The sequence below is a fragment of the Sceloporus undulatus genome, chromosome 1 (genome assembly GCF_019175285.1).
Source record: "Sceloporus undulatus isolate JIND9_A2432 ecotype Alabama chromosome 1, SceUnd_v1.1, whole genome shotgun sequence".
In the NCBI taxonomy this organism is placed as follows: domain Eukaryota; kingdom Metazoa; phylum Chordata; class Lepidosauria; order Squamata; family Phrynosomatidae; genus Sceloporus; species Sceloporus undulatus.
The window spans coordinates 196,366,575-196,394,157 of NC_056522.1; the positions used below are offsets into that span (position 1 = coordinate 196,366,575).

Here is a 27,583-nt window from a genome sequence, read left to right on the forward strand (position 1 = left end):
AACTGCAGTTATTGCTATATTCCCTGGCCATACCTCTCCACTTTTCTAGACCAATTTAAATTATGACAATGAATCAAAAAGCAATGAAAGGAAGGGGAAAACATAGGAGAAGAATGGAAACCCAGTGGGCTTTCTGGAAAAAATAGCAATGGTAAAATCAGGATGTAGAATTAAGCAAATGCCATTTTGGTCACCAAGCAAGGTCTGAAGTCTTTATGAATATTACTTGTATTATATAACTATGAACATAAAATAAAATAAGTATCATGGTAGCTGATATCCTTTGGACCAAATTGTTATTGTAGTTGTGTGCCTTGAAGTCATTTCTAACTTATAATGACTAAGGTGAACCTATGAAGGGGTTTTCTTGTCAAGATCTGTTCAGAGAGGATTTGCCTTTGCCTTCCTCTAAGGTTGAGGTCTCCAGAGTGGTAATCTAGTGCTCAAAACTGCTACACAGTAGGTCTCCAAATACTGTACAGGTATCTTCTGTATAGCAAATTATTTTGGGTCCTTTAGCAGTCGAGCAAAATGATGGATCCATAGCACATTCTCAGTTGGACAGTATTTGTATATTGTACATTCATTTTTATTTTTTAAAGGTAGATGTGCTCTGCTTTCATTTTACCTTTAAATCCTGAAAAACATTATCTATCTCCTTATTAACATTTACACTCTCTCCACAGGAGAAGTGGATTTCCATTCTGTTGAACCATATAACAAGGGTCGTTTAACCGCACTGCCATTTGCCGACATTTTAAGGGATTACAAAGTTATTATGGCAGATAATGTTCCTGAAAACCCACTGAAATATCTTTACCCAGATATCCCCAAAGACACAGCCTTTGGAAAGCATTATAGCTCTCAGCCAAGTGAAGGTTGGATATTATTGTGAATTCCTTTCCTTGTTAAGATTTAATTCCCCCAGTTTTACAGTAGAAAGGAAGAAGTACTGAACATGGGGTGCTTTCCATAATTTTTAATTAATAAAATCATGTATGACCCATCCCAACATTATCACTGCACATTGCAGCATCCAGGTTACAAATGAAATGGTAAACATATATTTTGAAACCAGCAGAGAAGGAAAAACAGAAATGATTTGGGGAAAACAGTTAATCAATCAACAGAATTTGTTGGGCATTCTTTAAATGAAAGAGTTTCCCCCTGACATTTGAAATGCCACCAAGAAGCAAGATAGCTGGATCTCTCAGGATAGGATGTCTGGATGCATTGTCAACCCATGTTGGGAGAGATAATGTTTTGGATCAGTGCTGGAGAACATGTGGCCCTTCCAATAGTGTTGGTCTACATTTCTCATCTGCCATAGCCAGCATATCAGGGATGATGAGAATTGTGGTCAACAACATCCAGAGGGCCACAGACTTCTTAGTCCTGATTTAGGTACCTTGATAACTAAACTCTTTAGAACTCTAGGGCCATTATTATAACAGTGGTAGGTTATATTTCAATAAAAGCTGATACAAATGCACAATACTGTAAACTATTTTCAGCACAGTTCTATGCCTGCAGTCCCAGACTGTAACTGTTACTCTTTTCTTTCAATTTCTTTTCTCTCTCCCTCCATCTTTTTTCATCCAAACAGCAGGGTAATATTTAAACCTTTCCTTGCTAACGTTTTCCCCCAGGAAAGTTGGTATAGCATTTCACTCTCAATTTTCAAAAGAACTCCGTACAATTTTTTAGCAGGTACAGTATAGGAAAATAGAAGGGGAAAACCATAACAAGAGGTATAAAGTACCCATGTGCAAATGCATATAACAGTCCTTCCTGTCATTTGTTTTAAAAAGATAGCCTGAGGAGGTGGCAGTTTTGTGTGCAAGGGGAATGAGAGAAATGGTGGTGTAATATCTTCCTCATATTTGGGAGGAAAATAGTGGGGTGGATGGGTTGGGATGGCAGGGTGTATCATCTTTCAATGAGAAAAAGGTAATCAAGGAAAGGCTTAAATATTCCTATATCCTGCTGTTCTGTTGAAAAAGAGAGGAAAGGGGGGAGAGAGAGAAGAGATAGATAGAAAAAGAAAAAGTAACAATCACAATCCCACAAGAGTGTTTATTTAGGAAAAAGTTTGGGTTTCATTACATGCTGTAGTTTGCTCCTGTGACAAATTTTCAACCTTTTGACTCACTTCTTTTAAGTAGGAAAAGTTGAACAAATCTGTCATTAATGAATGGTTGGAAAGGATGCAAAAGTTCCTTAAAAGTATTAAATAAACAGAGTATGTGATGGAAGAAAAGGATTGAATAAGTTTAGGGTAAAATGTATTAAGCTGCAATGCCAAGCATGTTGAATGTTTAACAACTGTATAATAAGATGATTACCTGAGAACAGCTTTGTTCTTTTGTACCATTGACTGGAAAGTTTCACCCTGATCCTGTGATCTTTTCATGCGTACAACAGTGGTGGGAGCATTGCTGGATACAAAGCATAACCAGTCTATTCTGTGTACAGTTCCGCTGTGTATAGAATAAAAGAACACAGGAGCATAGGAAGCTGCTTTCTGTAAAATCAAACTAGCGCTGATCTATCCCATGATTGTCTGCTATGAACAACAGTTGCTTTTGGGGGGCTTAGGTGGGGTAATTCACATCACATTGCAGCTGCTCCTTTTTAAAACTGGGAATCCCAAGCATTGACCTTGGAAACTTCTGCATTCAAATCATATGTTTCCTCATCTTGGTAAGGTTTCTCCCCAAAGTTTTTCCTGTTTAACAGTTTTCAGTGAAGTTCAGATTCATTGAATTGCCCTACTGAATTTGCAGCATGAAAGCAGCATCCCATTGCATATTGAAAACTTCTCATTGGATCTAATTCTCATCGCAGATTTAATGCACATACATTTTGTTCCATTTTGTTTAGTGCCAAGACCTACAGAGGGAGGAACCACAGGCTATGTCCCCTCTGTATTCATTCCAGTCTCCAAAATGTGAGTAATCATGACTTTATACATTTTTGTGTGGGAAGTCTGGCAAATTGTTGCTGTGGGATTCTTGCTTTTTCAGAATGAGGTGAAAATCCTTGCTGTGCTGTCTCAACATCCACTCGAAATATCCAAGGCTCCCTCAAACTCATTGACAAGGCAAACACACTATTTGGAAATAAATGCTTTTACCATTGATGTTTTTTGAAACCAGCATTACAAAGAGAAGAGCTCCACATTGCAGCACTAGGACCTCGAACTGCCAACCTTCTGACTTTACAATCGTTAGAATTTGCATTTTAACCAATAAGCCATCACATCATTGATCTTACTGGGCAAGAAAATGAACCAAAGCTTGGAAGCATTACTTTTAACCAGCATGTGCATGGCCATTGGGCATGCTGACTGGGGATTCTGGGAACTCTAGTCCAAAAAAATATTTTCTACGCATTAAGTCCTGTTCACTGTAGTGTGTATGCTTCTATAAAGTTAATTCCACTTTAACTGCCATGGCAACATCCTGTGGTTATACACGAGAGCTCTCTGAGAATTTTAATGGCTTCTCCCTTTACTGCTGATCCTTGGATACCATATGATGTTCTCATGTGGCAGTGAAAATGGAATCATAGCATAGTGTACACATTGTGTAGCGTGAATGGTTCCATGGTATGAGTAGATTTCTCGAGAAGGCTTTTAGTGCAGAGTAGGCATTACAACAGTGTCTGATTCTCTCATTGAATAACATGCTGCATAACAGGATTTTCTGCCATGTATAATTGATTAAGGAGATCATTTTTGTCTGTTTCCCCCCCTTAAGTCTGCATGATTCAACAGACCCACCTTTGCCATCAGACCTTCTCCCCATGTCTCCCAGTGTCTATGCGGTTTTGAGAGAACACCTGAGTCCAACCGTTATGGAAACTGCAGTACGTTAACAGGTTATATTTTAACTTACAAATTTGTGCTAAGCAAACAAGGGTATGGGAAAAGTAACCAAATCCCCTGTTAGATGCTGGCTGAATCATGAAACAAAAAGTAAGTTTCCATTGCTGTTAACAAAACTTGGTATGTAAGCAGTATTACCATCTGCTACTACTGTTACTTTATCTGAATTGCCTATATGCAAACACTGCCCCCTATGAAAATTTTTATCATAACACATATAATATCGATGATGTATGCTTGCTCCAGCTTCTGTTATATTTATTTGCTCTAAAAGAATATAATCTGGATTTACAACCAAACCTCCTTCTTCTGCAGCCCACAACAAGTTAACATTTTATTTTGTATGACGCGCAGTTTTGTGTAACTCACAAGCTTGCATGTTACTTCATCAGCCAAGGAAAAGAGATCATGTTGCCTACTGCTTCCTCCATCAAACAAATACAACATTAGATTCCAAAACATAGTTGGGGATTTTAATAACTTATAATTGGTCCAGTTTGTAGTGTAATTGTGGGGTTCAACAGCGCTCTATAGTAAGTTCCACTATTTTGTTTTGTTTTTAACTAAGAGGAAAAGCACCTACTGCTTGCTTCATCTTTCCCTTTTCACAGTGTTTGACTATTTGGTATTTTTATTTGTTGTAGCCAACTCTATCTCATATTATACTTAACAACAACTAACAGAGGTGATTTCCAATGAACTGATGTGTTTTTCTTTTCTTCTAGATGAGTTCTCCATATTCAGCTGACTGACATTCTTATACTGAAGAATCTAAAGTACCAATGTAGATATGTTTTTAAAGGGGCATACCCAAATGAAGATTTTTCTTGTTTCCCTTGTACATATACTGTATGCATGTGTACATGCTTCTCTTGGGTCAAAATTTGCTTTCACACATTGCTTCTTGGGATTCATGTGGCCCTCCGGATGTTACTGGACTGCATCTCCTGACATTCCTCATCATTGACTATGCCAATGAGCAAATGGGACCTGAAGTCCAAAGAACTCTGAACAATGCCTGTCTTAGTTGAGACATAATGCTACAACGTCAGACTTACAAGAACTATCATTGAATATGGGGTATAAACCACAGTTTCCTAAATTTGGACATAACAGGAAACAACATTTTATTCAAAACTGAAAATGGAAGTATACTCATCCCTTCACATTTGCAGCTTTGACTTTTGCAGATTTGATTATTCACAGATTTTAGTAATATGTTCGCTCTAGAAATATCTAGGTTCTCCAGTGCAACTCTGTTTACCAAAAGTTAAAGTGAAGAAGAAATAAACAATTTTATGTAAACTGTTTTCTCTATAAAAATACACTGTACTGCCCTTACTTTCCAAGAAACAGTATCCGCTTCCTGTCGGGGGAGGAAGAAGGCTTGATACTTCTCTCTCTGGAGGGAAGATGACTCTGTGCTTCTGTCTGGAGAGTCACTTATTGGCAAGACTTTGACCTGACTTTCTTGCTAACTTGGGATCATTACATTAGGAGCAAAGAGGCTGAAGCAAAAGGGAGCAAAAATCCTCTTTGCCTCTACCACCCCCACTCCCCCGGCCTGGCGCATGCAGGAGTTTTACAAAAAGCGGGGACCTTGGTGGCAGCTTTGAGGCTGAGAGGAGGAAAAGAAGGCAAAACCTGAGGCAAAAAACCAGCACCAGAAAGAGCAGCCAAGCCATTCCTCCTGATGGCCCCCGACCCAGCTGGTGGCTAGCCCTCCCTCCAGCCAAGTCTGCCCCAGTCTCCAGCCCAGGACGCAGAGCACGAGGGAGGGAGAAAAGCAAGCCTTCTCTCTCTCTCTCTCTCTCTCTCTCTCTCTCTGCTTGCTGTCCCTTAAGAGCAGAAAATGTGTCCCACTCCCTCTCAGCACAACAAAGCAGCAAAGAACCATAGGAAATCTGACAACAGGGAGAATCCTGCAAATGGTTTTCACACTACAGCAATTGCACAAAGAAAGTGAATTCATGAATGAAATGGAAATGAAAACACGGTATTTTTTCCAAAAATGACTATCCCTTGATTCATGTCACTTTCTGTTTGGATTCTAAGCAGCTTGCACACAGTGTCATCTGAATACCAATTGCGAAATTGTGCCTAAAACCCTGGCTAACCCTGGGTTCTGTCCAGGTTAAGTTTCCAATTTTCCCCATGTGATAAACTCCATAGTGCTTTTGTTATTTGTGGTTTTTCCACATTCATGGGGGTCCTGTGCCCCTAACCCCAGCGAGGGATGAGTGGATTCAGTTTCTCATCTAACATGTAAAGTGGTGATGGGGGGGGGGGGGTATTAACCTGAGTGTCTGCAGTGTTCAGCTGCATGAAAGTGAACTTTGACTAGGAGCCAGTAATTTTCAAAATATCACTGGAAAGAAAAAGAAAAGGAAGAAAATAATCTACCATTGGCAAGCTGGGTGCACCGATCTGTTGCAATAAGCCTGATAATTGTTTGCTCTCATTTTCTCGGTACAGATAGGATTTAATGGAGACTGATGATAGAATTCAGGCAGGACATTACGTTTCTGTTTCTCAGCAGACTAAAAATGTGATCTGTTTTAAAGTGAGGCTGTGCTCATGCAGATGGAACTGGACTAAACAAAATGGAGGACTTAAACAATGTAGATTGGAATAGTGGTATGGAGGACGAGGGGGACCTTCTCACTTTACCACAAAGTAAAAACACCTGTCATGATACTCCCCCTTAAATGCTGTAACCTGCTCTACTGAGTTGTAAATTAACATATTTTAAAGATCATATTTGTACCATTGATTAAAATTTGGGCTATCTCTTGAGGATTTAAATAATATGTTTTCAAATAGAGGTGGATACCTTCTTAAAATTGGGAGGGGGGTTTCACACACACATACACACTGCCAGATGTAGGAGGGCCACATCTCCCCTACAAAAACATGAAAAGATTTTCCTCTCCTGGAAAAGGCCCCTTGGGCCTTTTGCCAGATCCTTTAAAGCTGCTACTTTGAATCCTTACCATAGGATCAGGACAATGCAACCTGATTTATTGACATCAGAGATGGGGAAGGTGTAACCTTACAAAAGTTGGTGGACTGCAGTTCCCATCACCCTGCACTATTGGCCCTACTGATTGTGGATGATGTGCAGCTTGCACATTCCTCATTCCTGATTTACATACAACATACATGAAGATACATCCATTCTGTAAGTGTGTGGACGTTTTTTTTTTTTTTTTCTATGAAGGCAACTGCACCACTACTGTTGTTTGTAAATGATGCCAACTATATGTGGGGCGCACAGATGCCAATGCTCCCTCCATCTGCTTTGTCTACCTTTCAGTGGCGTGAGCCCTGAGGTAGCTTATGATCAGAGGTACTGTATGTCTTGGGGGGGGGGGAGGAAAGCAAAACAAGAGCATTGCCCCTCAGAATAAAGTATTGTTCCCCCTATGTTATTTTTTTTCAGTTCCCAAATTTCTCACATTGCAATAACTTAAAACATCAATTGAGTCTTTAGAAATAGAGTGTAGGCACCCAGAGAAAAATGGTAGGCAAAGCTACCAAGGGAATGTGAACACACTGATTATAAGAGTTTTTTCTGTGCAGGGGCATCATTGGGGAGGGAGTAGGGGCTTTACCAGGTGACACCCTAAGTGGGGTAATGCCACTGCTCCCCAAAGGCTGAAGGTGTGGTGCGAGGTGTGGTTCAAAGAAAGGAGATGCTTACTTGTCCACTGTCAGTGGCTGGAGAAGGAGTGTCTCACTTTTGAGACTCTGTTCAGTGAGCCTCACTTTTGAGACTCAGTGGGCAGCCATCCTCAGCAAGTGAGGCGAGTGTCTGCTTCTCTGTCCACTGAGCCTTAGTGGCCATGAGCTCCTCTCCTTCCCTCACTTTCCTTTCACGCTTGGGGACAACCCTTCCAGACCTGAAAGAGGCTGCTGGGGGGAGAGGGGGCAAGAAAGGGAAGTGGAGGAAGGGAAGGCAGGAGGAAGTGGCACCAGAAACATGGAATTCGTGGTACTGCTGCCATTGTTGCTGCTACTGTCCCTTTCTTTTGAGGGTCGCCAGTGCCTTGAAGAGATGGGCAATAGCAGCAGCAATGGCAGAAACATAATTATTCATTTTGTTTCATTATGCAAAGGGATCTTGTAGCACCATTGAGACTCAACTGAAAGAAAGTGGTAGCATGTGATCTTTCGTAAACTTGAGCCTACTCCCTCAGATGCCTGTTATTACTGAAAATAATTTTATGGGGGTGTTTAAATTAAAAAGAAGCCACACGGGATGACAAATATACCAAGTATGCCACTGTATGTGCAAATGATTTTCAACATCTTGCTCTTTGCAAGGGGCTTGAAGGCAAATTTCACTGGAGGGGAATTCTTATTGGGAAGCAATACCCCTCATTTTCTCCCATTTCTCCCTTACAACCATTAGCAACCCACACCCACACTAAGGTCATACAATGCAGCAGAAGCTCAAAGCTCAAATGACTCAGTGTCATTTTTTAAGACTAGAATTCCCTGAATTTGTCTCACCACCAGCTGGGAGGATTTCCAAGACCAGTCACTGACCCCAAGATGGGAGGGACTGAAATATGTTTCCTGTCTGTTTCAGATCAAGGCTGAGTTAAGCAGCTAAAGCAGAAATTTGTTTTTTCTAGGGAATGAAATTTCCCACCTCTGGCTGATGGATGGAGACAGGTTGGGGACCCTGCTATTATGGTTTTCCTGGGAAGCAGGGCCTGCAATACCCTCTTGCAAAAACAAGGGCCCATCTACACTACACAATTATAGTTCTATGATCCCACTCTAACTGATGTGGCAGCATCCCATAAAATTTAAGAATTAGCAGCTATGGGGAGGAGGATTTAAGATTCCTCAGCCAGAGACTTCTCCTCTGGTGCTTCTGACCTTAGTACAAACCCATGGATTCCATAGGATGCAACCATGGCAGTTAAAGTGGAATCGTAGTGTTGTAACTGTGTAGTGTGAATGGGCCTTTAGTGCTTACAGTGCTCCCTCCCCTTAAGTGCAATTTACTGACCACAGCCAAAGATGCTGGATGTTAATTTAGCGTGGATTTCCCATGTAGCCCCCAAGTTATGGCTATTTTCAGGCATCACTTTGATCTGTTGGAAAGGCAGTATATAAATACAATTATTATTATTATTATTATCATCATCATCTCCTTCCCACCACTCGTTCCTTGGTTGATTCTTCTTTCAGCCTCTATCAGCTTGCCATACCCAGGGGGGCAGCTTTTCTTTCAAAAATAAAATGAGAGACCACTAACTCTTTTGTGCCTATGCTGTACCCCGCTTCGAGCCTTGAGGAGAGGTGGAAAAGAAATAAAGTACATCATCATCATCATCATGTGTCCAGCAACATAATGGAGCCAGGGGTCTCTGGGTGGGAGTGCCATGACATTTTCCTTACCAGGGTTGCTAACAGGATGTCTCCCTCCCTCTTTTCCTTTTTGATTTTACCTCCAATCCATGTAATAGTTATGGGGAAGCAGAATGAGAACTTTGCTCACCTCAAATAAGGATTACTCCCCCCCCCCCCCCTGCACCTAAATTTCCCATCATTCCTCAAATTTCTAGCACAGGATGCACCTACACTGTAGAAATAATGCAGTTTGCCACCACTTTAAGTGTTGCAGCTCCATCCTAAGGAATCCTGGGGTTTGTAGTTTTACAAGGTCTTTAGCCTTCTCTGCCAAAGAGTGCTGGTGCCTCACAAAACTACCAATCCCGGGATTCTGTAGGATGGACCAAGGGCAGTGAATGTGGTGCCAAAAAAGTGGGAAATACATATTGAGAGCTACTGTGGTATAGTGGGTTGAGTGTTGGACTATGACCCAACCAGGGTTTGGATCCCTGCCCACCTATGTAAACCCAGCGGGTGACCTTGGGCAATAAGTCACACTCTCTCAGCCTCAGAGGGTGGCCATGGCAAACCCCCTCTGAAGAAACCTGCCAAGAAAACCCTGTACAGTATATAAATCCTTAAAATAAAATTATTATTATTAATAATAATAACCATAATAATTCCATTGTGAGAGAAAGGTGGGATATAAATCCTTGGAATAAAAAGTAATAATAGTAATAATAATAATAATAAAACTATTAGTGTTCCTCTAGAGTATCGATGCCCCCTCCTCCTGGCCTTCCCCCTCAGCCATGCCTCAGCCTTAGCCCTAGAGTCCCAGTCAGACTCGGGGAGGGAAGGGCTGGATGATGGAGCCCCAGCATTGCCCTCCCCACTGATGCAATAGCCCTGCTGCTCTCCTGGCATTGAGCAGCATAACCTCTGGAAAGGAAGGCTGCCTGCATCACGTGACTGCCTTGTAGCTTTCGCTTTCGCCTCCTCGAGGAGGCCTTTCCTGCCCAAGCCTGGCTTTCCCCGAAACCACGTGACCCAGGGGCTGTTCCTTCCACCGCTTCCTCCTCCCGCCCCTGCCTCTTCCTGAGGGAGAGGGTTGTTGTTGTCACTCTTTGAGCTTTTGTTCATGGTCTTTGGGGGTCAGGTTCTGAGGCCCTTTTTTGTGTCTGTGGTTTGGTTTGTCACATGTTTACCTTATGGCATTTTCTGTTTCAGAGCTGGCACAAGGCTAGCAAGCACACCCCCAGATCCCACAGGATCTTTACAGTGTTGTTGTTGTTCCGAAGCACCTTTTGTGTCAGGGCAAAGTACCTTTTTGTGTTCTTGCAAAGTACCTTTCCTGTTATTGCAACGTATAATCATAGCCAAAATCCACCTGACAGGGATGCCTTTTGAGTTATTGCAAAGTACCTTTTCTGTTATTGCAAAGTTCAGTAGCATCCAAAATCCAGCAATGATGCCTTTTGTGTTATTGCAAAGTACAATAACATCCAAAATCCATCCAATAGGGATGCTTTTTGTGTTATTGTAAACTACGATAGCATCCAAAGTCCACCCAACAGAGATGCCTTTTGTGTTATTGCAAAGTCATTCCTACCCGAATCCACCAGTAATACCTTTTGTGTTATTGCAAAGTACATTCATACCAGAATCCACCCAGTAATGCCCTTTTGTTATTGCAAAGTACATTCATACCCGAATCCACCAGTATGCCTTTTGTGTTATGCAAAGTACAATAACATCCAAACTCCACCCAACAGTGATGCCTTTATTGAACCATACAAATGCACAAAATACATGTAGAGACACTCAAGTAAGCTTTCCAACATCTTGACAAATATAGGACTGTTGTTTTTTTTCTTTCTCGTATGATTTTTTAACACCTTTCCCTGACGAAGCAGCCAGTGCAGCTTCAAAAGCATGCGACACGTAAAGTTGGGGGCTTCATGGCCGACATGCCAGCCACAGATGCTGGCGAAACGTCAGAAAGAAACTCTGCTAGAACATGGCCACATAGCCCGAAAAACCCCATATAAAACTATGCGACATGTATTTTTGTGCTTTTGGGTGTCCAATTAAGGCATCACTGTTTTGTGGATTTTGGATGTTATTGTGCTTTGTCTATATGGCTTACATGGCTACCCCGAATTGTTTCATAGTTGGCATGTTGGAGCGGAGGGGATGGTGACAGAACATCCATGGGCTCAAAAAAATTCTTCACCGGATACGTTTCCTAGGTAGGGGATGGGATCACGTGCCGCTCCAGGGGTCGTTGGCTGCCATCCCAGTATCCCCACTACTGGCTATGGGGATCGCATACCCTCTGACTGTCCTCATTGGTCAAGGACAGTCCTGATTTTCTCTTTCACCCCTCTTTTTCAGCTGCTTTTAATATGTCCCTGTTTTTCTCTCTCTTGCACTGTCCCCCTTTGCCTCAGTTACTTCAGTTGCTGCAAATTGAGTTCAAAGTGCAAAAGTAGTTTGCACTCAGGAGTTTATCACATGAAGGGGATTGAGGGTTTATCCTGTGAATATCCCAGAAATATCATGTAATTATGCATAATGATTCCACAGCTTGCACAAAAGCCGCTATTAAAGTGGTCACAAAGAAGCATTAATGCACATCTTTTGAAGTTTCAGCAATGCGTTTCTGATATTATTTATAATAAATAATAATTTGTTTTATTTTATACTCGCTATTCCAAGATCATTCGGTGAACAGCAAGTAAGCTAATTAGCAAGTAAGCTCATTTGCCCCCAACAGTCTAGACTGTACTCATTTTAGCGACCTCTCGGAGGATGCAAGCCTGAGTCGGCTTGGGCCCTTTTTGCTGGTCTGTGAACTTGCAACCTTGTGCAATTGTGTGTGATATAATTTGTGCAATTGCTTCCATTTCCGCTTCATTTGTGGTTCTTAAATGTGCTTTAATCTCTCTTTAATGTCCGAATCAGCCCCAGTGTGATAAACTTGCCAGTTAACTTAGCAGGAGGAAAGGAGAAGAAGAATCTCTCCTTCCCCGTAGGTTCAGGCAAAGCAAATGACAGCTCTTTAGCCTGTTCTCTTCTTCCTCATTAATAACTTTTGCCATCGGCCACCCCCTGAGGCTCTGGGATGTTGGCCAGCCCGAGCCAGCATGGTGTAGTGGTTTGAACTTGGAGTGTCATCTTGAGACCGGTTCAAATCCCACTTAGCTAGGGAAACTCATTGGGTGACCCTGGGCAAGTCACACTCTCTCAGCCTCAGAGGAAGGCAATGGCATACCCCTCTTTGAAGAAACTTGCTACGAAAACCCCTTGATAGGTTCGCTTTAGGATTGCCATAAGTCGAAAGGACTTGAAGGCACACGACAACAACAACAACAACACACAACAATGGAGTGGCATCCAAACTTCAGGAAGGCAGCATGATTACCACACCTCTGTGTCAGTCACAAAGAAGGAAAAAAGGAAGATGCAAGACAAAAGGAGTTCTGGTTCCAGAATCATAGAATCATAGAGTTGGAAGAGACCGCAAGGCCATCCAGTCCAGCCCTCCATTGCAGGAACTCTCAGTCAAAGCATCCCCAACAGATGGCCATCCAGCCTCTGCTTGAAGACCTCTAAGAAGAAGGCTCCACCTCTTTTCACACTCTTTTTTTTTTGTTCCGAGGAATGCGGATCGTTGCACTGATGCATATCGAGTTCATGTTCCCATTTTGTTTTGGGCTCATTCATCTCTTTGAGTCATTGTAACCCCTTTGTTATTCAAACATACCACTGTTTCCAGGTAAAATGGAGCCACCTCCCTTCCTTTGAATATGCAGAACAATCCAAATTGATTCAGAAGCTTATTCACACTGCCAAAGATGCAGATTGATGTAGATCTTTCAGGAAAAGTCGGGGGGGGGGGGAATAATCAAATATCCCAAGTTAAGTGGGATGGGTTTCAGTCCCGTCCCCTACAAGTGCAGCGAGTGCATTCGGACATGTGTGAACATCAAGGATTCAACCCAGATTCATCTCAGATTATTTTCATAGTCTCTCCTCACAGGGCATGGTTTCCAAACCCTTCACACCATTTTGGTCACCCTCCTTTGGACATGCTCCAATTTGTCAACACTCCTTTTTGAATTGCGATGCCCAGGCAGGACACAGTATTTCAGCTGAGCCTGACCAAAGCAGGTAGGTGGCACTGTTACTTCCCTTGATGGATTCTAGGCTGTTTCCATAGAAGTACAGTGTCTGGATTCTAGACACTATACATCTATGGTGCTCCTACAGGGTAGGAACTTTTGAGCCGGGGGCCGGTTGGTGTCCCCCAGACAACGGGGGGGGGGTGGGGGGGGGTCAAAACTAAATATAAATAAATAATTAATAATAAATATATAGGACAACATTTTCAAATGTAGGACACATTTTTATAAATGGAGGACATGCGAAAAAAATTGATTATTTTTAAAAATGTAATATAAATGATGTTTCTTAGGCATGATCAAAATGGAGGACATTTGGGCATTATTCTAGACAGATGGCAGAAATGTACTTCCCTTTCTGGCCAACCCCCCCTCCCCCCATTCCAAACGCACATTTGGGCATTGAACAATGGCTTTACTTAAGATGGCCTGCATATTTCAGGGGCTTATTGCATAACCAAACTCTTTGGGTTCACATGGCTATGCATACTGAATATGTCAAGGTGGTCTCATAAGAAGTGATTTGCCCTCGGATTCAACTATACTTCTCAGAAGGTGTACATGTCGGGACTGTGGTTTTTCTTCACTGCGCATGAGTTTGTAAAAATCACAGCAAGTTACATTGGCCGTGCCTCTGAAGCTGGTCATCAATATATCATATCATCATCATCACATCATCATCATTCATCATCATCATCATCATCACCATGTTTAAAACAAGGACCTGTAAAAATGGAAGGAATCCTCCTCCTCCTGTGCTCCTCTTTCTTCCTTTTTCCTCATCCCTCCTCTCTTCCTCCTCTTCCTTCCTTCCTCTTCCTTTCTTCGTTTCCTTCTCCCTCCTCCTCCTGCTCTTTCATCCCTCCTCTCCTCCTCCCCGCGGTGCGTGAGAGGCAGTGGTCTCTCGTGCAAGCACGGGGTCCTTTGCCCCCCTGCCCGCCGCCCAAGGCCGGTGCTTGCGCAAGAGGCAATGCCTGCGGGGCCTTTGGCGGCAGCAAAGGGATGGCAATTGGCGCCGGACCGAGCTGGGCTGGTCCCAAAGTTGGCGGGCCGCATGTGGCCGCGGGCCGTAGGTTGCCAACCTGCTCCCTACAATTATGGCTTTTTTAGGTGCTGCATCACTCTGTTGACTCAGGTTTATTTGTGGTCTACTAAGAGATGCCCCAAATCCATATTTTGGGGTATGGTTTCTTCTTAAAGACAGAAACATCTGCATCCTTAAATAAATAGAGTCTTCCATTGTGAGCATGATTATGAAGCATGATTGTGCATTAGATGTGTTTTGAGCTTTTATTTGGTCACATCCTTCATTTTTCTCGAATGTTCTCCATTTGCGTGCTTCCTTGACCTTCTTTGCAGGGGGGATCTTAGCACCCTAAATTACTTCTGCTGCGGAGTTTGTGTTGCGCCTGTGTTGTGTACCTTCAGTCGCTACCCACTATAGAAACCCTACGGCCACGAACTTATCATGGGGCTTTCTTGGCACAGTTTGTTCAGAGATGGTTTGCCTTTGCCTTCTCCTGAGGCTGAGAGAGTGTGACTTCTTGCCCAAGATCACCCTGTGGGTTCTATGGCGAGGAGGGATTCGAACCGCCTTTTAGGTCATAGCCCAACACTCAAACCACTAGGCACAATTAGGATTGTGTGGTTTAATGAGGCCCAAATTAATACAATTAGGAATCTTATCATGTAATATTTTTATTATTTTTAAAATATATTTTTGATTTTATCCAAAACTATTCTAACACATTTCTCTTTTGCATGTAGTTTACATCACAAAATGTCATCTTCTTCCCTCTTGAAGTTCTTAAAGTTATAAATTTATATACATCCTTGTAAAATATACATTTATAATGTTGTTCAGATTTTTCTTCCATAATTTATAAACATCACAAACATTACCAAACATGTCAATTTGTTATACCTTCTCCATTTCTCTTAGGAGTAACTCTTAATAATTTTGTATCCTAAATATCTTAGTTTTCGGCATGATATCATGAATATTTTTATTTGTTCTTGTGTGGTGCCTTTAAATCATTTCTGACTTCGGCGACCCTAAGGCCATTATATTTTATTATATTGTGTTGTTGTTGTTGTTGTTGTTTCTATCCCGCCTCTTCACAAGTTCGAGGCGGCTTACATTGTATTCTTTTTTTAATTGCTATGTATTCTTTTTGCTATTTATTGCTATTGTGAATTGTGTTATTTTTATTGCTATTGTTTATTGCTATGTATTTTGGAGATTAATTTTTTCTTTATGGTTTGTTTGCTTGTATTCTTATGCATTTTTCATTGTTATTTTATTGTTGTGGTTTTTTTGTATATATATATATATATATATGGCTATTTATTGCCATTGTGTTTGCTATGTTATTTTTTATTGTTTTGTTATTTGTATAGTATTTATTTCTGTTGTAACCCACCTGGATTCTTTGTGATTGGGTGGGCTGTATAAATCCTTATTATTTTATTAGTAGTAGTAGTATTATAAAAACCATATAATACAATAAATAAACCCCACTGTCCCCTCCCTCTTTAAAAGCCAGATTGCCATAATATACTGCAACATAACAATGGTTATAGTAAAATTGAGTGAAATAATTGAGTCATATAATTGTGATTTATCTTTCCTTGGCAAGATGTTCGAGGACCGCCTTGGCCTCCTCTGAGGCGAGAGAGTGTGACCCTAATAATAAAAAATAATAAATATTATTATATAATGATATAAAACCCCAACTAAGGGGAAAAAAAATAAAACACCCACACGCTTCAGGAGAATTTAATGCAAATAAACCAAAACTATATATATATAGGCTTATGTTTCCATAAATCACAGAGGAGGGAGGAGGGGGGAATGGAGGGACAGCCACAAGGAAGTAGGATGTTGCCTCTGATTGGCTGCTCTTGCAACAAGCTCCGCTGATTGGCTGCTCGCTGTCTCAGTTTGCTATTTCCTGGCAGAAAGTGCTTTCGCTTCTGCAGAGTGCAGAGGAGAGAGAGCTGCAGAGGTGAGAGGTATGTTCGGTCTGCCCTGGCAAGTGTCCGAACTGCAAGGTGAGTGTGCAAAGCCAGCAAGCAAGCAAGGCAGGTTCTGCCTCCACATTGCAGAATTTAATGCAGTTTAATTAATTAATCTAATCCATTAATTAATTAAATTAGGTTAATGCATGAATAATAATCCGGTTTGAGACCACTTTAACTTCCCTGGTTCCATGGCATGGGATTCCTAGGGATTTGTAGTTTGCTGTGGCACCTACGGCTCACCCCTGAGAAAGAAGGCTTTTAAGTGTCTCACCAAAACTAGAAATCCCATGATTTTGTAGGAGAGAGTCATGGTTTAATTCTGCACTGTGATATTGCAGAAAGTAATCCAGTTTGAGACCACTTTAACTTCCCTGACTCCATGCTATGGGATTCTGAGGATCTGTAGTTTGCTGTGGCACCAGGGCTCTCCTGACAGGGAAGGCTCAATTTCCCCACCAAACTACAAATCCCAGGATTCCATAGCATTGAGCCATGGGAGTGAAAGTGGTGTCAGACTGTATTGTTTCTGCAGTGTGGATACAGACGCACACTGCAGAACTAAAAGAGCTTGACAGCCTGTTTACTTACCACAGCTCTATCCTACATGATCTTGGGATTTGTAGTTTGGTGAGGGATTCAGTCTGGACTTGGATGCATCCTTAATACCAAGGGGTATTGGATTCAGGTTTTGGGCATCAGGTCTGGTTCTCCTGGTTTCAGTTCTTGGCTGTGTCAAGAAATAAGACCATTATTTGGGTTGCCCAAAAAGCCCTATGTTGTTGTTGTTGTTATTGTTGTGTGCCTTCACGTCTTGCCCTATTTATGCCAACCTTAATATCATGGGTTTTTTTTTTCTTGACAAGGTTTGCTCAGCGGAGGTTTGCCATTGGTTTCCCCTGAGGCTGAGAGAGTGCGACTCCCAGGGTCACCTAGTGTTTTTCCATGGCTGAGTGGGAATTCGAACCCTGGTTTCCATAGCCATATAGCCCACCATTCAGACTGCTACTATATACCATGGCTCTGTTCTGGTGCCACAACAAACTACAGTTCACAGAATTCCCAAGCATTGAGCCATGCCAGTTAAAAGTGGGGTCAAACTGGGTTATTTCTGCAGTGTGGATGCTGCCAGTGAGTAGTCCGGTCCCAGGTTTAGTACGTGTTGTTAGTAGATTACAAACTGTTCAATATGTGTTGTTAGTAGATTGCAAACCCCACCCTTCCTTGGCACATGCTTATATTTTTAATTTTCATGCAAGAGGGCTTGGTTAAGCCGCCAGGCACAACATTATATAACTAGGCAGCCTTGCAAAGGGAGACCAGGGTTCGAATCCCTGCTCAGTTTTGTAACAACTCGCTGGCTGGCATCACTCTACGTCCATGGCATTTAACAAATAAAAGAACATTTGGACAGACCTGACAAAAAGTATGTACTGTTCATATTACGTCTGTATTTACACCAGCATGGGTTTGAGCTTTGGCGTAAGACCCCGGAGACCAGGTTTCGAATCCAGGGTCAGCCAGGTAAAAATGCACTTTGGGCAAATTATTTTCAATATGTAAATACAAATATTTTAACTGGTATTGTTGGGAGCTCTTTGTGTGAAAGTACCCTCAGTCTATAAATTGCACATGGAGTAATGAAACTAGAGAGAGCCAGTGTAGTGGTTTGAGCTATGGGACTATGACTCTGGAGACCAGGTTCGAATCCTGGCTCAGCTATGCAAAAACCCACTGAGTAACCTTGGGCAAGTCACACTCTCTCAGCCTCAGAGGATGGAAATGGCAAACCCCCTCTGAAGAAACCTGCCGTAAGTCCCATCTTAAAACTTAAAGGTGCTGCTATACTGTATTCCTTTCCCCTTTCTCTCCTTCCCTTTCTCCTTTTTCGTTATGTGCCTCCAAGTCGAGTCCAGCCTAACCCTGTCATGGTGTTTTCTTGTCCAGATGTATTCAGAGGAGGTTTGCCATTGTGTTTCTCTTAATACAGTCTTTGGCCTGTTACAGACTGCCAAAATAAAACTGCTTCGGGTCTCTTTGGAGGTATGCTATTTAAATGATGCTTGGGTCCTAAGAGTCCGGAGGTCACGCCAAAGCCACACTCCATTCCCAAGCACTGGAGTGCAGCTTTGGTGCAGCTTCCAGATTCTTAGGATGCATGCATCATTTAAACAGCATACTGTACCTCCAAAGAGTCGTGAAGCAGCTTTATTTTGGCAGTCTGTAACAGGCCGTAAGTACTTGATATTCTCTGCCATTTTAAAAAAAAAAGTATCTGGCCTGCTGCACTTTTGTATGGACTGCATTGGAAAGCCCACCTCCACAGTCTGCATAAGGCTGCATCTGCAAGGCAGAAATAATCCAGTCTGAAACCTCTTTAATTACAATGGCTCAATGCTTTGGAATTCTGGGAACTGTAGTTTTGTGAGACATTGAACTTTTTCTGTCAGAGGGCTCTGCTGCCACAACAAACTACAATCCTATAATTCCATAGCATTGAGCCAAGGCAGTTAAAGAGGTGTCAGACTGCATTATTTCTGCAGTGCAGATGCAGCCTAGGATAGCTCAGCTTCTCCAACAAGCTATTTGTTTTGTTTTGTTTTTAAATCTGTCAAACAAGCTGGGAAAAGAAGACTGAAACTCCATTTCCTTCTTTATCAGTCAGCTGGTTTATTGTCTTGGGTCAAACTCCTCAAGTCTGTATGGGAATTGAAATTCTTCATATGGTCGGCCCTTCATATCCATGGATTTGTTACCCACAGATTCTAGCAAAAATACAAATATATAAATTCTTTTTAAAATTATTTTTAGTAACACTTAAATAAAACATATAACATATAAAACATATCAGACATATAACACATATACAAAACAATTATATGAAATAAATCATAACTTCCTAAGCTATACAAGTGATTTTCCAGAATTCCTATTTCCTAATCACAGACGCTTAGCATTGTCTAGAATATTATCATCACAAAAGTAATTATGCAAATATACCAGATAATTCATCCTTATTTATCTGATTTGTCGTTCCCTTTCATTTCATTTTTTGGACTTACCTATCCTCTATATATGTATGTTTGTATATATATTCGTATAAAAAAAAAAAGAGAAGAAAAAAAGAATGCAAAATACAATTTACTCATGTTCAACTGGAACATTTATTGCTACCTCCTGCATTATATTTGTACTTATATTAGACTCAACTCTATATTAGACTAATATGCCTACCAATATCTACTATACTTCTAAATTAGTATATCAATATAAATATAAAATATAAATTCTAAAAAGCAAACCTTGAGTTTTCCATTTGATGTAAGGGATGCTATTTTACTATAAATTGTATATAATGGGATTTGAGCATCCCATGTATTTTGGTATCCATGGGTGGTGCTGGAACCAAGCCCCAGCAGATACCAAGGGCCCAATGTATTCATTCTTTTTTAATGTGTCACTTTTTTTAAAGCTAATTTTAGTACAGCGCTTTTGGAGAAAGAGTTTCTATAAGAATTTGGGCATCCTTTTCTCATATTATTCATGATTTACTAGTAGAGTACTGTATATACTCATGTATAGATCTAGAAATATAGGTCAAAAATTGACCCAAAAAACCTGAGTCTACTTATCCACAGATCAATGTAAGTACTGTATCTTAACTCTGATTTAAAAGAGGGAGCCATCCCCTGGGGAAAGCAAGAGTATAATCCATCCTGGAAGCACTGACACCCTCTACTCTCTCATCCATCCAGTCTTAAGAGTAAGCACAAAGGGTTGTGTCTGCTGGAATTTTGTAAGATTTTTGACATAGCTTTGCTTCAGATCTTCTGCTGTATGCCCCCAAGTTTCCCCCCGACTTATTCATGGGCCATAGCAAAATCCAGAATTTTGGCCCCAAAATTCTTATACATGAAGTCAATTTGCAATCAAATATACTGTATATGGTATGCCATTGTATTTAATGGGACTTGAGCATCCACAGATTTTGGTATTCGTGAAGAGTCCTGCAACCGAACACCAGTGGATACCAGGGGCCCACTGTATGTTAAAAGGTGGCTGTGAAATGTGGTAGAGGGATGTGACCAAGCATGGATGGATGTGCACATCAGAAATGATGTAAACGCAAGTGTTAAGGTACTTTAACTTGATATATAAAAAAAGGAACCATCCTTATCTCTGAATAGAATGGTGGAAGGTGAGAGCTTAGTCTATCCTAGGAGAACCTAAAAGAAGCATCAGTCCCCCTATTCTCTTGGCACTCCTTTCAGGAGAAGCGCCAAAGAGCTGCCGCTGCCACCACCACAGCAGAGAGATTATAGTAATGGCAAATACATTCCTACAACGCTTATCAGTGAACTAGCACTTCCTGAACAGTTTAAAATGTGTAAGCCAATTGCCTCCAACAAGCTGGGTACTCATTTTACCGACCTATAAAAGGATGGAAGGCTGAGTCGACCTTGGAGTTCTCCAGGATCGAAGGTACAAGTTGTGGTTTCAGGACTGGCATTTAATCACTGTGTCACCAGATGGTCCTTCCTTCTGTAAATTCTTTCTTTTTTCTGTAAATACTTTATCTTAACTCTCTCTTTTCTAGTAAGAGTTAAAGTACAATATTTACATTGACCCATAGATAAGTCAGCCAAGGTTTTTGGTTGGTTTTTTAAAATTAAAATTTCTAGACTTATTCCTGACAACATGCAGTGATTTTTGAGAAAAAGTGCTGGCATTTTGTAATGAATTTTCCTGTGTGGTTGTCAGTGATAAACCATATCTATAATTAATTGAAAGGAAGGTGAAATTGTGTATGCTTTGGCATGTGGGCAGTATTGTGTTCTCCTAAAGAGTATGATGTCTCAACAAGATGTTTTACTTAGGAGTACCTTAGAGAATGTGAGGTAAGCAGTCTCCCTACAAACGAGTGTGTTTTCCTTCCGCAGGATGAGTCAGTGGTATAAACTACAGCAGCTGGATTCCAGATTTTTGGAACAAGTGCACCAGCTCTATGATGACAATTTTCCAATGGAGATCAGACAATATTTGGCACAGTGGCTAGAAAGCCAAGACTGGTAAGAGACTAACACGTGCAAGATGTGAAAGACGTGTGATCCTAAGTAAAAATATGAGCACGTCCAGTTGTCCATATAATTAAATCAATCCTGTTTTAGGGAAATGGGGCTTTTAGTAGTGTAGAACCTTGCCAGGATTGTAGAATCATAGGGTTGGAAGGGGCCTTCCTTGCTGACTATCAAGTCAAGCTCTTTACTCAGTGCAAGATCTCCAGCTAAAACATCCCTGTCAGGTAGCTGTCCAGTCTCTTTGCAGATGTCTAAAAAAGAGAAGCTTGCTAGGAACTAACCTTTATTGAAATACATACCTTTTTGTATGTAAATAAACATTACCTGGCAAATGCCTGACTGTTTTTAGCAAATTCTAAAATACTGAGATGTAAGGAAGTTAAAAGCAGCATTCTATCTCTCATTTTGTGAGCACATAAATCTGTATGATCCTGTAAGCTGGGGGTGGGAATCATGCAGCCCTCTAAATGTTCCACTAACTGGACTGCTGGGAGTTGCAGTCCAACAACTTCTTCATGTTTCTTCATTGCCACTGCCTAATCCAGTGCTTAACCCTAGCATTACAACATGTTCTTTGTGCCTATTGGCTGTGTTTCTTTTTGTTAGATTTGGGGCAGCAAAAATATATTAATAGGTTAATTGGGATTGTGGGTATTATCAAAAGCAGAGGTTTTCTCAGTGGTGGGAGGAAACACACAGCTTTGCTTCTTAAAAATTGGAAACTGGTAATGGAATCTAACCACTTTGTGTCTAGGGACCATGCTGCTACTGATATTTCACAGGCGACCTTGCTGTTCCAGAACCTTCTGTCACAGCTAGATGACCAATACAGCCGGTTCACACAGGAAAACAACTTTCTGTTGCAGCACAACATCAGAAAAAGCAAAAGAAACCTACAGGTTTGTGTCTGTCTGTTAGTAAAGGAGAAATATTTAATTACCTTTTTCTTTTTAATATTTTTGAATAATTTTTTTTTCTTTACTAGTACTTGATGATATGAGAAAGCTTTCTGCTATTGTTAACCAAAGGAACCATCTTCTTACACCTTTGCTGTCACTTGTTGTTCATTAAATTTCTTAAAATATTTTAAAATGAAAACTCAAGATACCATACAGTTTTTCCTGCTTCTCCTGTCAGCCTTCTATACCCACAGATTTTGCATCCACACATTCAAACATCTACGACTTGAAAACATTAAAAATCTAAAGAGCAAACTTTGATTTTATCATTTTGTATAAGGGACACCATTTTACTATACCATTATATATAAAGAGACTTGAGGATCCATGGATTTTAGTATCCATGGGTGGTCCTGGAACTAAACTCCATCGGGGCCCATTGTACTGGAAAGCTAGGAGCTTACAGGCCTGACCTCTTGTTTCTCAGCAGTGTGGCTTTAAGGGAGCATGCATTATTAATTTCATAATGTACATTCTTTCCAAAATTATAGCTTAACATTTTTTTTAAAAGTAGTCACGTTAGTTTCTTGCAGTATAAAAAGGAAGTGAGTAGAAGGAATATACCAGCACCTCTAAGACTAAATTTATTTTATTTTAGTATGAGCTTTTATGGATATAAACTTACTTCTTCAGATTCAGTACAGTACTTTCCTCCATTATATATAACATAATACTGTAACAGCTCAACAGTAGTTGTAATAATAGTTCAATGTTTTACTAAGCTTAGATTCCAGGTTAAATTATTCAGATTCTTGCTGTTCCTTTTTTCTTGTGAGCATTGTGCTTAGCCTTCAGAGTGTGCCAAAACAATGCATGATTTTTTAATCTAATTCCCTTGAAACAAACAGAATAAGTACCAGAACATTTAATAGTATATGACCAAGGGGAAGGACATGCACAAGGAGAGGATCTTGAAATTTCACACTGCTTAAACTTTTATCTGTGTCATTGTGTCTTATTATCTGTTTTAGATAGATTTATTTAGCCCCTAACCCCCCCCCCCCCCACTGCCCAATAAATGTTGACCATCACTTCTCAGTACACATCATTTCTCTGTGGATTATGGTCCTAAAAGACTTTCTCTGCTTCTTGATCAAAGCAAAGCTTGGAAAGTTTAAAACTTTGGACAAGAATGCTCTGAAGAATCCCCCAGCTAGCATGGCCAGTTGTGAGGATTCTGGAAGTTGTTAAAAAAAGTAATTTTTCAAAACTCTGGATCAGATACATTTTTGGCAGATTATTTTTTGAGGTTGGGTCTACACTAATATTAGCCCTTACCTGCTGTGTTGGAAGAATTTACTTGGTGCCAGTGGGAGGAGCTGTGAGAAAATGGCTGGTAAGGTTGTGTATGTTGGCTCCAAGCCTGTGAGAAACTGGTTCTTTATGGGATGTCATGCTCTGTCTCTAGAAGCTCACACAGTGAAGTAGTGATTTCACACACACACACATGTTCCCAGGGCTTCTATATGCCCCGGCACTTGTATGAACAACTTCCATTTCTTCTTTTTGTGAATTCTGTTCCACTGAGGCTGAGCACCTGGGCCCTGTGCATTTCCCCAGCTTACATGTTGGTTTTGATGGCATGTTGGAACATCATCTCTTATCCTAGAACAGAGCTTGAAAAAATATATATATTTGTGGATTACATCTCCCAGAATCTGGCTCCTGTGATCCGGAAGAGTTACAATAAAGTAACTTTTCCGGCTTCTGTCCAGCAGTGAAAAAATTGTAAATTGTGATTGCTGGTAGAAATTTGTGTGACTTGCAGTAAATCTGCAGGAGTTGATGACACCCATTTGTTGCAGTTTCCAACGTTCTCCCCACCCCTTCTAGACTAGGCTGGTGGAATGAAGAAAATGTGGTGGTAATAGGAAACCAAAAACCTGCGTGCAGAAAGGATTGGAGGCCTAGTTTCAACCTGCAAGCAAATTTTTGGTCAGAGCTGTATTCTCAGGTTACCTCTCCCTTCATTCCTACTTGTATACTCTAGCTGATGAACATTGAGATTCCAGTAAAACAGTGTTGGGGCACCTGTGGCCTTCCAGAAGTAGATGGTCTCCCATTCCCTTCAGTCTTAGACTTCTGTGCCAATGATGATGGATGATGAAAGTAGTAGTTCTTCAGCATATGGAGGACCAGAAAGTTTCTTTTTTTGATGAAAAGATGGTCTGAGAAACCTGAACTCTTCCTAACTATTCTGTCCTTTGTTGTTGTATCCTAGACTATTTTTGAAGAAGACCCCATGTACATGGCCATAATGATCTCCAAGTGTTTGCATGAAGAAAGGAAAATCCTCCAAGCTGCTCAGTCAGCAGATCAGGTAACATTTTTCCTGGAGTTTTAAATTTCTGGAGGGTGGGGGCAGGACAGTATCATGTGTTGAGAGTTGTCTCATGATGCTCTGAGCTCATGCCTATGCAACTCTGACCTCAGCCAGATATGTTTATGGTAATGCTTTACCCTTCATATGAACACCTTGGACCACTTTTTTTTGTCCATTTGTTGGCTGTTAAATGTTGAGCTTTAAAGGAACTGTCCTAGTGCTGAACTCTATCATCAAAAAGTGTTCTGTATCTTAGGTAGCTACTCAAAGTCTGGAACAAATGCCAGAGCACAGAAGCTTCTAGCTGCCACTGTGACAGGAGAAGGACTGAAATTTATGTATTTATTTATTTAAATAAAGCCTACTGTGTTCGGTTTCAGCATACAGAACTTGACAAAGTTAGGCTTTGGAACTAACAATTTGAGAATTTTGGAAATGATGGTCCCCAAATTTCTGAGTGCCAGTTTTTCAAGGCTATGATACTCTTGACATACATTATTCTGTGTTTTCCTCTATCCTTTCAAACTCCAGATGCAAGTAGGAAATGTACAGAATACAGCAATGCTGTGTCGGGTAAAGGAGCTGGATGCCAAAGTGAAAGGTGTGAAGGACAGCGTCACAGTAAGTAAGAAGTATAGGTGCTGGAATTCATTTGATTTACATGTACTGAGGGGAAGTATTATATGTAAAAGTTTATGAAGAAGGTTGTACAGGGCACCCACAAAAGCTGCGCTGGGAAAAGGGGTGGCATGCCCCATAAGGGATAATGACGTGTGTACCCGTGGTGCGTGCACGCCGCTGCGCCACTGCATGCATGAGCCCCATTCATTTAAATGGGGTTCAAGCATACGCGGAATTCCCCTTATGTGGGGGGGCCGTGGGTCCGGAATGTATCCCCAGCGTAAGGAGAGGGCGGACTGTATATTGTAACTTGTTGTTAAAAGGTATTGGAGCTTAAAATTGAACAAGAGATGGTTAATAATCAAAGAGAATGTTCTTGTTTATGTTTAAGATAAGATGTAAGAAATATTATGTTATAAATTATGTACCTTACTGGCTGTAAATAAAAAAAGTTGATGCAGATTCGAAGGACATATCAGAAGGCATGCTGAAATAATACAGGTTGAATTATCCAAAATGCTTGGAACCAGAGATGTTTCAGACTTTGGAATATTTGCATATACATAATGGGAGATCTTGGAGATGGGGTCCAACATAAAATTCATATATGTTTCATAGACACCTTATACACATAGCCTGAAGGTAATTTTATATCATATTTTAAATAATTTTGTGCATGAAGCAAAGTTCGTGTACACTGAACCATCAGAAAGCAACGGTTTCAGTATCTTGGCCATCCATGATTTTGTATGTTGTGTGCGTATTTTGGAGCATTTGGGATTTGGGGATAAGGGATGTTTAACCTGTATTAGAACTGAAGACCTCTCCCGAGGAACGACATAGGGAGCTGAGGATGTTTAGCCTGGAGAAGAGAAGGTTAAGAGGTGATATGATAGCCCTGTTTAAATATTTGAAGGGATATCATATTGAGGAGGGAGCAAGCTTGTTTTCTGCTGCTCCAGAGAACAGGACCTGGAGCAATGGATGCAAACTGCAGGAAAAGTGATTCCACCTCAACATTAGGCAGAACTTCCTGACAGTAAAGGCTGTTTGGCAGTGGAACACACTCCCTCGAATTGTAGTGGAGTCACCTTCCCTGGAGGTCTTTAAACAGAGGCTTGATGGCCATCTGTCGGAGATGCTTTGATTGAGAGTTCCTGCATGGGAGGGGTTGGACTGGATGGCCCTTGTGGTCTCTTCCAACTCTACAATTCTATGATTCCCGCCTTTGGCTATGTTTGATTAGGAGTTGCCTATCTAAGAGCAACAGATTTGGAGCAGTAGTGCTTTTTTTGCCAGGGTGTGCTGCATTTCCATGTAGCTTGTAGGGCAGTAAAACATTGTTAATACTAATTGTGGTTTAGTCTTGTTTTCTTTACTGGCCACTGACAATCCTGAATATGTTTAGCTAAATAGATTTCACCTCTCCCAGTCAAGGTAGTGTAGGTAGTGGTTAGAGTATCTCTGCTCAGCTGCAGAGTTCATTTCTTGGCCTAGTCACCTTCTTTCAGCCTGACCTTTTTTTTCCAAATAAACAAATAAAATTTCTATGAATTGCTTATCGTCTCCTAGTGTTTTACAGTAAATGTAAAGAAATGTCTAATGTAGTTGTACCTTTTTGTAGGAAATAGAGCAGATCATCAAAGCTCTGGAGGATGCACAAGATGAATATGATTTCAAATTTAAAACCTTGCAAGTCAGAGGTGAGTAATTCAGATTCAGAACAATGCCAATGAAATAGGGAATTGTGATTTATGGCTGAATTCATGTTGTCTCCAGATTTAAATGCCTGGTGCATGGACAGTAACCATTTTGAGGACATTTGGGTCCTGGTGTGAACTTCTAAGTTTTGTCTTTCTATTCTCTACTGTTGTTTCATTTCCCTAAAGAAACAGTAAAGTATCTTCTGAAGAGTCTAAATAACAAAGCAGGGAAAAGTTGCTTTTTTGACTGCAAGTTGTTATCTAAAAAGTAACTTTCCCAAGTTATGGGAATACATATAGAATTACTCATTCTGAAGTTAATGTGGGGGTTTTGCTTTGTGTTTCTCTTGTGAGGCTCATATGGAAGTGGATGCACTAGGTGAGAGAGTGGCTTTCACCCCTTTCTCTGCCTGCTGATAAGTTGCCACTGCAATTTTACATGTTTGCTTTCTA

General features: G+C 40.9%; 2 protein-coding genes across 9 annotated transcripts in view; both read left to right on the forward strand.

Annotated features, from left to right (window-relative positions):
- The window catches only part of STAT4 (signal transducer and activator of transcription 4), a 53,166-nt gene extending 47,496 nt beyond the window's left edge, over positions 1 to 5,670 (forward strand). For 4 of the 6 annotated variants that reach the window (XM_042446583.1, XM_042446586.1, XM_042446587.1 and 1 more), the window contains exons 21-24: positions 687 to 878; positions 2,884 to 2,950; positions 3,762 to 3,870; positions 4,615 to 5,670. In XM_042446583.1, coding sequence (XP_042302517.1) covers positions 687 to 878; positions 2,884 to 2,950; positions 3,762 to 3,870; positions 4,615 to 4,641 — 395 coding nt within the window. In that variant the 3' untranslated portion in view covers positions 4,642 to 5,670. Of the gene's footprint in view, positions 1 to 686; positions 879 to 2,883; positions 2,951 to 3,761; positions 3,883 to 4,614 lie in introns of those variants that run through there. The other 2 variants (XM_042446585.1, XR_006101566.1) reach the window with 2 other exon arrangements.
- A 10,752-nt stretch (positions 5,671 to 16,422) lies between these two features.
- STAT1 (signal transducer and activator of transcription 1) overlaps positions 16,423 to 27,583 on the forward strand; it is a 40,233-nt gene continuing 29,072 nt past the window's right edge. For all 3 annotated transcript variants that reach the window (XM_042476587.1, XM_042476604.1, XM_042476596.1), the window contains exons 1-6: positions 16,423 to 16,479; positions 21,387 to 21,515; positions 22,279 to 22,423; positions 24,705 to 24,803; positions 25,338 to 25,427; positions 27,052 to 27,130. In XM_042476587.1, the coding sequence (XP_042332521.1) occupies positions 21,388 to 21,515; positions 22,279 to 22,423; positions 24,705 to 24,803; positions 25,338 to 25,427; positions 27,052 to 27,130 (541 nt within the window). In that variant the 5' untranslated portion in view covers positions 16,423 to 16,479; position 21,387. The remainder of the gene's footprint in view (positions 16,480 to 21,386; positions 21,516 to 22,278; positions 22,424 to 24,704; positions 24,804 to 25,337; positions 25,428 to 27,051; positions 27,131 to 27,583) is intronic.